This window comes from Malania oleifera, chromosome 2 (genome assembly GCF_029873635.1).
Source record: "Malania oleifera isolate guangnan ecotype guangnan chromosome 2, ASM2987363v1, whole genome shotgun sequence".
Taxonomy (NCBI): Eukaryota; Viridiplantae; Streptophyta; class Magnoliopsida; order Santalales; family Ximeniaceae; genus Malania; species Malania oleifera.
In genome coordinates, this window is record NC_080418.1 from 128,326,877 (window position 1) to 128,338,472 (window position 11,596).

At 40.7% G+C, this 11,596-nt stretch overlaps 1 protein-coding gene across 1 annotated transcript; it reads left to right on the plus strand.

The window, feature by feature from the left end:
• Positions 1–498: 498 nt before the first annotated feature.
• LOC131148358 (uncharacterized) lies at positions 499–1,098 on the plus strand. The gene has a single exon (XM_058098070.1). It carries the CDS (start codon positions 499–501, stop codon positions 1,096–1,098), a length of 600 nt encoding a protein of 199 aa, XP_057954053.1.
• The last annotated feature ends 10,498 nt before the right edge of the window (positions 1,099–11,596 follow it).

The window sequence follows — 11,596 nt, forward strand, 5'->3', positions numbered from 1 at the left end:
TCGGAAGGTTCCTTGAAAGACACTCAACATTTCCATTTAGCAACAGCTGGCGTTGTTTGTAGGAACGCTTCTGAGAGGTTTTCATCCTATTTCCGATCCTCGATCCTTGAATCATGACAGCAACCAACAATTCAAGGTCATAGCTTGCTGCGGGTGATCAATCATCCCAGTCCATTCACTCCATACCCAGAGACCATTTAGGAGTGACAAGGGGGGAATTCTTTGCCTTCCAAAAGCGAATGGAGGACATGGAAGCTTCCCGGAAGAAGATGGAGGACATGTTTAACATGATCCTATAACAAAGGGGTAATGGAGAACTTGTTCCCCACCCTCAACCAGTAGATCCTGAATCACACGAAAAAAGTGGTGAACCCGAAGGAGAGCAATGGAAAGGCAAACCCCGCAAAGAAGGTGGAAGATGCGAATATTGTGGGGATTAATGAACGATAATCGAATGAGCTGGAGGAGAGGATCGAAAAGATTGACCAAATAGAAAAGATGATGAAGGAGGCTAGAACCAACCCATCTTTTGGAGAGGCCTCATTGAAGTCTTCAGATTCACCCTTTACCGAAGAAGTGATGGAGGTCCCGCTACCAAGTAAGTTCAAAATGCCAACCTTTGAAAGGTATGAAGGCTCAACCGACCTATTTGATCACCTAGATACCTTTAAAGTGTTGATGCAATTGCAAGGCACACTTGATGTCATCATGTGTTGTTCGCTTGCCGCCACCTTGAAAGGAAATTCTAGCGCATGGTACTGGCCCCCAAAGCCTGGATCTAGCAACTCCTTCTCTAATATGGAACATCAATTTATCAGACACTTCATCGGTAGCCGCAGGATAGCTAAAACGTTGGCCCATCTGATGAGCCTGGTCCAAGAAGAAAAGGAGACATTGAAAAAGTTTAAACATCACTTTGTCACTACTGCCCTAGAGATTTGCAACTTGGATCACGGGGTGGTGCTGGTATCCCTAACCACGACCCTTCAACCTGGAGACTTCCTATACTCACTGGGAAAGAAGCCTCTAGCCCATATGGGAGAGCTGGTGGCAAGGGCACATAAATATATCAACCTGGAGAAGACCGGGCCGAGTTGAAAAGAAAGAGTTGGAGAGACATTGGTGAAGCTTCTAGAACAGGGAAAAGGCAAGAGAGCAGCAAGCTATAGAGCAGCTGCAAGGGGTCAGGACATACAAGTAAGTTTCAGTCCTATACTCCCCTAAACGCCCTTCCAACCAACGTGCTAATGCATATAAGAAAGAAGGGATATGTCTTATGGCTTGAGCCTATGCGTACACCCTTGCATAAGAAAAATATGTCGATGTTTTGTCAATTCCACAAGGATCACAGGCATGACACAAAGGAATGCATTCACCTCAAAACGAAATTGAGACCCTGATAAAAAGAGGGCATCTTTTAGGGTTTGTTAAAAGAGGAGACCATCAAATGGAAGTTCACGAATAGAGAAAACCTGAAGTAGAACAGGAGGGAGAACAGATTGTCGTGGATATTACTGTGATCTTCGGTGGACCTACCAATGGAAGAGAAAGTGGAAGTGCCCGAAAAAGGTATGCCAAATAGGTGCTCTTAACATAAGGAAAGGAGCCAAACTACAAGAAACATAGACAAGAGGATGTTATCACCTTCAATAGAGAAGATGAAGAGGGTGTGCAACAGCCTCATAATGATGCCTTGGTGGTGTCACTACTGGTGGCCAAATACAACATAGGAAGAATGTTGATAGACAATGGGAGCTTGGACGACAAAATATTCTGGTCGGTGCTATAGAAGATGTAAATTTGGAGAGACCGCCTAAAATCCATTTATACACCGTTGGTTGGGTTTAGAGGAGACGTAGTCCATCTAATGGGTATGATAACACTCCCCGTGGCGATAGGGACATCTCCACTAAAAATCACCTTGATGACAGACTTCCTGGCGGACGATCAACCCTCAGTTTACAAAATCATATTGGGCCGCCTAAAGCTCAATGCGGCCAGGGCCATAACTTCCACCTACCGCTTGAAAGTGAAGTTTCCTACCTCCCATGGGGTTGGAGTGGTCAAAGGAGACCAAATAGCGGCTTGGCATTGCTACGTAATGGTGTTGAAAGGTAAGACTGAGGCATGAGAGACCTTGACCATCGAGGATCTGGAGGTGAGGGAGAATATTCACAGATCAACAAGTTGGATGAAGATCTCATGAGCATCCCAATAAACAGTGATCAGGAGAAGTGCGTCTAGATTCAGAGTCGCTTCCAGAGGTTTTGAAAGCAGAGCTGAGCCGACTACTAAGCGAGTATGTAGAAATATTTGCTTGGTCGGTTGATGATATGCTAGGGATTGACGTTGTAATCATGGAGCACATATTACAGGTGGACCCAAACATAGGCATGTGAAACAAAAGAAGAGGAGCTTCACTTTGGAGCGGGTCAAGGTAATAGATGAAGAGGTAATAAAACTAGTGAAGGCCAATTTTGTCAGGGAAGTTAGTTATTTAGAGTGGCTTAACAATGTGGTCTTAGTAAAGAAGCTAAACGTAAAGTGGCCAACCTGCATTGACTTCACAAATTTGAACAAGGCATGTTCAAATGATAGCTTCTCCTTTCCATGGATCGACTAGCTGGTAGATTCCACGTCTGGACATGAGCTCCTAAGTTTCATGGATGCATACTCAGAATATAACCAAATCCGCATGCACCCTAGAGAAAGGAGAAGACATCGTTCATCACCGAAATAGGGCTCTACTGCTACAGGTGATACCCTTATGATTAAAGAATGCAGGAGCAACGTACCAAAGATTAGTGAACAGAATATTTAAATATTTATTGGGAAAAACAATGGAGGCATACATTGATGACTTGCTTGTGAAAATCTTAAAAGCGGAGGAGCACTACAAGGATTTAAAAGGGGCATTTGAGCTACTACGCAGGTACCTAATGAGGTTAAATCCTGCTAAATGCATGTTTGGTGTCTTTGCAGGAAAATTTCTAGGGTTCATAATGACACACAGGGTGATAGAAGCCAACCCTAACAAAATGCAGGCGTTGTTGGAAATGAAAACCCCTTGAACAAAAAAGGAGGTCCAGGTCCTGATCGAAAGGACTGCTCAGTAGATTGGTCTTTTGTTCGGGAGATAAGAGCCTACTGTTCATCAAGGCATTTCGAAAAATGGAAGGATTCGAATAAGGAGAGGAACAAGATAAGGCCTTCAAACAACTTAAGCATTACCTTGGTTCCCCACCACTATTAACAAAGGAAAAAATAGAAGAGGACCTATACTTGCACGTGGCCTCTTGGTTAAAGAAAGGGGAAGGCAACACAAGCCTATTTATTACACAAGAAAAGTGCTAAGTGGGGTGGAGATCAACTACACAAAAATGGAAAAGGCAGTCTTTGCCATCATCTGTGCAGCCCGAAAGTTGAGACCTTACTTTCAGGCACACAAGGTAATTGTGCTAACCAACTTACCGCTGAGGCAGATCCTCCAATGGCCAGAGACTTCAGGGAGAATGGTGAGGTGGTCTATTGAGTTAGGAGAATTCGACAGAGACTACAAGCCAAAACCTGCAACCAAAGCTCAAGTGCTGGCCGATTTAACGGTAGAAAAATCTTGTGAAAAATCATAGGAGCCAAATGTTTAGGTGCTGCACATGGATGGGTCATCCAACAGAACTGGGGGAGGAGCAGGGTTAATCCTTATGGCACCAGATGGCTCAGAAATTTTGTATGCATTGTGGTTGGAGTTCACGACAATTAACAACGACATTGAAAATGAAGCCTTGTTGGTAGGTTTGTGCCTATCAGAATCACTCGGGGTGGGTCGACTTCGAGTCTCGAGTGATTCTCAGCTTGTGGTTGAACAGGTGAAGGGAGAATTTGAGGCTAGGGATCAAAAAATGAAAAAGTATCTGGTGAGGGCACAAGAGTAGATCAAAACATTCGCTCAGTTCGACATAGAACACATACCATGATCAAAAAACACGAAGGCTGATGCACTAGAGAGATTAGCCTCAACCTCAAAGCCAGATTGGGAGAATGCCATTTACTTGGAAAGGATTGGGAAGCCATCTTACAAGGAGGTAAGCATCAAGGTAGCGGTTGAGAAGACACGAAAATTTTACTACTTTTTTTTTTAATATTTGAAACTCTGATACCATAAATAGACCACCCGACCCCCAACTAGGTTACTAGGTACAACTGTCCATAAGTTATACTACAACACAGCGGAAGCATAATATACATAAATCCCATATACAATACCGGAGTACTAATACCATCATAATACAAAAGTATCTCTCTCCCAAAATCGTTTATACAACCCAAGGTACATAAAACATATCCATACACAGGTAAGTCGTAGTGTCTCACCAGCACTAACTTCAACCCCAAAACCATTAATCTTGCCCGGAGCTCTCTAAGCTCGTCTCTCTGGTTTTCCTAAAATGTTAAAAATTTAAGGAGTGAGACACCTCTTAGTAAAACAGAATAAATTATTGTCAGTGTGTTGCAACATGAGTTTAAATGTATCATAACACGTTCATTTAATAACTAATTTAATTGAGTAATCATGAAATATGTACTCATATCCATATATATATACATATACATTTGCAACCATATATTTTCTCAAAAATATGTACGTGCTTAATACGTTTCTTTGGGTTTCAAACCCAACATGTCTGTAATGTGGAACCAACCTGAGTGGACATCCATATATCACCGTCATGTAATCACCCCACATGGCCATGGTTGACCCATCAGGCTAAGTCAAAACAATTCTCGTCTGTAGTACGATTAGCCCACCGTAGCCTAGTCCAAACCCAGGGGCAGTCAACATCTCTCCGTAGGCCCAATCAACTTCCAATACCAACACTCTCCTCGAGAAGTGTGGTTGCACTAACTCATTTCTTGGCAATGGTACCGTGCTCTCATGTACATCACTAGTCCATCAGGGTTCTCATTTCCATAATTCCACAGTAATCTCAATATAAAAAATATCATGTCTGTGTAAATCACATTTGTTAGTATCAAAATATCGTGTCTATATTTTCGATATTTCCCATATGTTAAATATAAAATCATATTTCATCATTTCACAATATTTGCTAGTATAAATCACATTTTATCGTAAAATATTCGCACATGTTTAATATACGGTAACAAAACTATTACTCATGCCACACAAATTTTAAATAATATTTCATAAAATAATAATTGCCTAGATAAATATATAATAATCCAAAACCAATATTTTCAAACATCGGATACGTCAAAAAATCCTTTACATTATTATCATTTTCTCATGCTATAAATTAATCAATTGATTCCCAAAATGTCTAACATAATTTATTTCTCTTACCTATTTCCTGGAAATATGCCTGTAGGGATCCTAAAACAATGTCTGCAGCATTTGCACAAAACCCTGTATCCATATACCCTAATTTAATCAGCTCAACTCCATAATAATAACCATTTAACATTCCTAGGCCCACACACTCACAATGATTGATTAAACTTTAAAACATCTTAGTTACCCTAGTTTTGGAGTGGTGTCTAGAAAGCCTAAATCACAAAACCGCTCCGATTAAATTGCAAAGAAATGTTGCCAGGATCCCGAAATGATGTTTCTCGTTTGATTTGGGTTTAAACCGGGAAAAAAATTGAAGAAAAAGAGAGAGAGAGAGAGAGAGAGAGAGAGAGAGAGAGAGAGAGAGAGAGAGAGAGAGAGAGGATACCGCAGCCTAAAGAGAGAAAGTGAGAGAGGGACTGAAATTACCTAAAAAAATGACTTGGAACCTATTTATAGGGTTTTGTCCCTAAGCAAAACCGTCGACGGTTTGGTTTTTAACCAAAAATTTTTTTTTACTGTTTTACCCTTGACTGCGCTATCTTAAAACCGTCGATGGTTTATTGAGCTCATCCAAAACCGTCGATGATTTGGCTTGTGCCAAACAAATTCTCCTTTTTCTTACTTATTTTTATTATTATTATTATTATTTGGGTCTCTACAGTGGTAGTAGAAGGTAACGAAGAAGACTAGAGGACCTCTTTGATACATTACCTTCAGGAGGGGTATCCACCAGACATTAAGGTGAGAAGGAAGGCATCCAGGTACACACTCATAAATCAAGAGTTGTATAGGCAATCCTTGACATTCCCCTATCTGCGGTGCTTAGGCATCAAAGAAGGAGAATATATGTTAAGGAAGATTCATGAAGGGGTATGCAGGAACCATTTGGCCAGTAGAGGATTCTGTGATAAGGGTTCTATTGGCTCACTATGAGGAAGGACGCAATCGAGCTAGTTAAATGGTGTGACAAATGCTAGGGGGGCGCTAGCATAACACACTTGCCGACCAGTATTCTCTCTCCCTTGACAAGTCCTTGTCCCTTCAACCAATGGGGACTGGATATCCTAGGATTGTTGCCTCAAGCGGCAGGGCGGCGAAAGTTCCTATTGGTGGCTATTGACTACTTCATTAAATGGGTAGAAGTAGAAGCCCTGGCCCATATAACAGAGTGTAACATCACCAAGTTCGTATGGACTTCAGTGGTTTGTAGGTTCAGCATCCCTTGGGCTATAGTAACAAACCATGGGAGACAATTTGACAATGACCGCATTAAAAAATTATGTGCTAACTTGGGCATAAAACTGTTGTTTGTGTCTATTGCGCACCTGCAAAGTAACGAAAAAGTAGAGAATATCAATAGGAAAATCTTGCTTAGTCTAAGAACGTGGCTCAAGAATTCACATGGAAAATGGGTAGAAGAACTCCCATCCATTATTTCGGCATACCATATGACCTGATGAACAGCTACGGGGGAAACCCCCTTTATGCTCGCCTTTGGAGCAGAGGTAGTCATCCCCGTAGAAGTTGGAATCTCTTCCTACAGAAGGCAAACTTTCAATAAAGAGAACAATAATGAAGAATTAAGAGTAGAATTGGATCTTTTGGAGGAAAGACAAGATCAAGCATAGATGAGAATTGCAGCATACCAACAAAAGGTGGCCAGGTATTACAATGCTCGGGTGAAGGCATGAATGTTCAACGTGGGGGATCTGGTCTTGAGGAAAGTATGAAGCAACCCCACAAAACTTGGATCAAGAAAATTGAAGCCCAATTGGGAAGGACCATACCAAATAACATCATAGATGAAACTGGGAGCATACACCTTAAAGGATTTGGAAGTAAAGGAAATAAAAAACCTATGGAATTCTGATATGTTAAAGAAATACTATTCTTAAATTTCCATTCATAAATTTTACACTTTAGTAGTGAGTTGAAAAAGCTTGGAAAGAAAAATTACAAAAAGTAAAAGCAATAAAACTTTAGGCTAGACTCTCTAGTCACTAGCTTTGCTACCTTCTCTACCCTCCTCTTCAATCTCCTCAGTTTCGTCCATCTCCTCCCCCGACTATGGACTTTCATTGCCATAACCATATGAGTAGACACCAGTTAGAGAAAGATCAGGATGCATCATCCACACGTGCTCTCGGTACCTCTAAAAGCCTGCTCGATACGTCTAAGAACTATCAAAGATAAACTACTTGGAGCTTCGATAGTCCGATATCGTTGCACTCGTGGAAGAAGGGATCTTTTATTTCTAAATCCTCACAATCTCTTCTTTAAGGGGCTTCTCCCAACGAGCAACTTTGGCCCGAGCTTCGTATAGCTCATTCTGTGCGGCAATATACTTCTCCCTCGACTTCGTAGAAACCCGATACATCTCAGCCATCTTTTCTTCTATGCTCAGAGACATAGTCGCCACGTAGAAAAAAAAAAAAGGTCAACGTCAGCATACAATGGTGAGGAGCAAAAATAAAATCCTAGGAAAAACCAATAAGGTAACCTAATAAGAAGTATGCCGACCAACCGCTGCTCCAACTCCTGAAAGCTCTGCTCACAATCATCGGTCCAATCAAACCTCACATTTTTCCTTGTGTTAGCGGACCCGATAATCTGGAAAAACCCTCCACAAAGCGTTGATAGTAGCTTGTCAAACCCAGAAAACTCCTGACCTCCTGCACATTTCCTGGCCTCACCCAACTCACCACTGCCTTTTTCTTACTTGGGTCAACTGATATGCCATCCCCAGAAATCACATACCCAAGGAAAGTAACCTGCCTCAACTAGAATTCACATTTCTTGAATTTGGCATATAATTTCTTTTCCCTTAACATCTGTAACACCAACCTCAGATGATCCCCGTGCTCTTCAAAACTCTTCGAGTAGACCAGTATAACATCAATGAATACCACAACAAACTGGTCTAGGTACTAATGAAACACCCAATTCATTAAATCCATAAATACTGCCTGTGCATTAGTCAATCTGAACGGCATTACTAGAAACTCGTAGTGCCCGTATCGGGTTCGGAAGGCTGTTTTTGATATTTCCTCTGCCTTCACTTTCAAGTGGTGATAACCTGATTGAAGGTCAATTTTGGAGTAGACCTAGGTCCCTTGGAGTTGATCAAATAAGTCATCAATCCTAAGAAGAAGATATTTATTCTTGATTGTCAATTTGTTTATTTCTCTATAATCTATGCGCATTCTCATGGTCCCATTTTCTTTTTCACGAATAGGATTGGTGCTCCCTAAGGGGACACACTGGGCCTGATAAATCATTTATCTAGCAATTCCTGTAATTGATCTTTCAATTCCTTCAACTTGGCTGGAACCATTCGGTGTGGTGCTTTAGATATTGGTGCCGACCTTGATAGTAGATCCACAGTAAATTCAATCTCTTGGTCTGGTGGTAAGCCAGATAATTCTTGTGAAAAAACATCTAAAAATTCTCTAACCACTGGAATATCAACTTGTTTCAGTTATTCCTTTGGCAACTTTTTTATGTAAGCAACATATCCCTAACAACCACTATAATGGCCCAAAGAATAATGGTATTTAAATAATAAAGAGGGAGGGAAATGGAAACAAAAACAAAAGGAGGCAGCAAGCTTCGTCGATGAACGAGAACCCAGAAGATTTGCACAGGGCCTCATCGAAAAACACAAGGAGTTCGTCGACGAGTGCATAAGGAGACCTCATCGATACAACCATGTCTCGTTGACGAGAAGATACCGAGAAGGGTTTTAGGCAGTCTAAAATTTGTCAACAAGGAAGTAAGGTTCTCTGACGAATTCACTTAAGAACTCGTCGATGAGATAATGTGTCTCGTCGACGAATCTGAGCCTATAAATAGTTAAAACCCAGATTTTTCACACGAAATTTGCGCAGGAAACCCTCTATTTCTCTATCTACGCCCCTCCCCCCTTCTCTATTCAATCCCGGCCCCGTCTCTCTCTGGATTGATGATCTAAAGCCACCACGACACTCTTGGGGAAGTTCTCTGCAAGTCTGCTAGAGCAGATCGTTGGTGGAGGTGGTTTGAAATTCATCCCAAATTCAGGGTAAGGTGTTTTATTCAGAATATACTTTCCTTGCAGCTATAGGAAATGTTGTATGTAAGAAAATACTGATGTTTTGTTCTGGGGGATGTCATTTTCAGGATGTTGAGTGGAGAGCCCCGCGGGTGTAGGGCTATAGTATTGTTGGGGCTTTTCAAAAACTAGGTAAGGGAAATATGCTATGCTAGGAGATTTGACTATATTAACAGGAATTTTACATATGTGCATGTACACCAGTTATTATGTAGTTTTTACAGAATATAAGATTCTAAAGTATGTGTGGCCTGAGTAGATATTATCTAATGTATAATTTTATACAATTTTTCCAATATATGATGTTATACAGAATATACGGATATTCACCAATATTATACAGGCAGATATAAGTACATATACAGTTTTATTTAGATAGGTTCACAGATATATATATATATATATATATATATATATATGTACACAAATATTTATTCAGATTAGGATACATAGTATTTACAGAATGTTATGTGTTCCTCAATGCCATACCCCTCAAAGTATATAGACAGATTACACAGATAGAAAGTACAGACAGATTATACAGTTATAGCATCAAGATGCAACAGATATTACAGTATTTACAGTTCAGATTAATTGTGTTATGGTTATTTTAGAAACATAATGGAAACAGTAAAAAGAGTATAGTATATATGTATATAGTATCAGATCCCTGTGGAAAGATTATAGATAGATACAGTTACAGAGCACGGTACCGTTGCTATATACAGAATAGAGTGCAACCACATATCTCATATAGTGTGTGGGTATCGTCAAATTGTGCTCAGAGAGGATGCAGCTCCCCAGTTCACTGGGTTGAGGGGGCCAGTTTGACGAGATAGCAGCCAGTCCCGAGCTTAGGAGTGGATGTAGTTTGGCCGGGTGAGGTAGTGTAGAGTATGATGACTTACCTGGAGGGCCGACCAGAGTTAAGTCCAGCCTATGGGCCGAACAACCCTATCATGAGGGGTCAAATCATGACATACAGAATCCCAGGAAAAGAGCACAATTATGTTTGTGTATATGTATACAATTTTACAAATTTTGTCGTATGTAGTATGATATAGCAGTATGAATGATAGAAAGTTCAAATGACACAAATATTTTAAGCTACTATACATGTGTTTTACAGATTTTCCAGATCATGCAGTTTTAAATACTGTCATTATAGTTTTACGACTCGATCGCCACACACTAGTAATAGCATATTTTCACTTACTGAGTGTCGTCTCACCCCATTACTTTACCACTTTTCAGGTGAGCTAGCTAGGCGAGCAGATCAGGCTCGAGGATAGAGAGTTGACTTGGTTACCCTAGTTGTAGGGTAAGTTTGTGATAGGGTTTTGTATTTTTGGGGGTAGATGATACTAGAAGGATTTATTGTATATGGCTATGGTCTAAATGTATTGAATTCTGATATTGTTTAGTATATATGGTTGTATGACTTGTATATCCACTGCATAGATATGGTTATATATATAATAAAAAAAATGGTGCGAATTTTGAGGACATTACAACCGCCCTGAAGTAGCCTCCTCACCTGAATAGCTGACACCAACTATGGCGAGGCGCGCACACGTGAACCCTCAAATCTATATTCTTGCTCGCCTGGGGGTCTAAAAATTACTTCTTTTTTATGGTAATCTATGCTGGAGTGATTAGCTACCAGCCAATCCATACCCAATATTACATCAAACCCCTACATATCTAAGATCACAAGATTAGCTGGTAGTAATTTCCCTTGAAGGTTCACTAAAAAATTCTTAAGTACCTTCCTACACCTCATAGTAGATCCAGTTGGCATGGCTACAACCAACTGAACATCTAACAACTGTGCTTCAATCCTAGCTAATTTAGCATACCCTGATGAGACAAAAGAATGGGTGGAACTTGTGTCAAACAAAACAACAACTTTATATGAAAAAGCAATAAAGATACCTGTAGCAACATCTCCAGCAGCCTCAGCGTCTCCCGACATCAAAGCATACACCTTTGTCAGTGTTGTGTTCCTTTGCTGGTCCCCACGAGGTGCCTAATAACCGCCCCGAAGTGGTCTATGAGTTGGCGTATGGATCAGCTGTCCCCAACATGATCATGCCATATGATCAAGTCTTCCACAACGATAGCAAACATTCTCTTCCCTTTTACATTCAACT

Excerpts from the sequence above, each read along its gene's own strand:
- LOC131148358 (XM_058098070.1), top strand. The coding sequence starts at position 499 with ATGATGAAGGAGGCTAGAACCAACCCATCTTTTGGAGAGGCCTCATTG.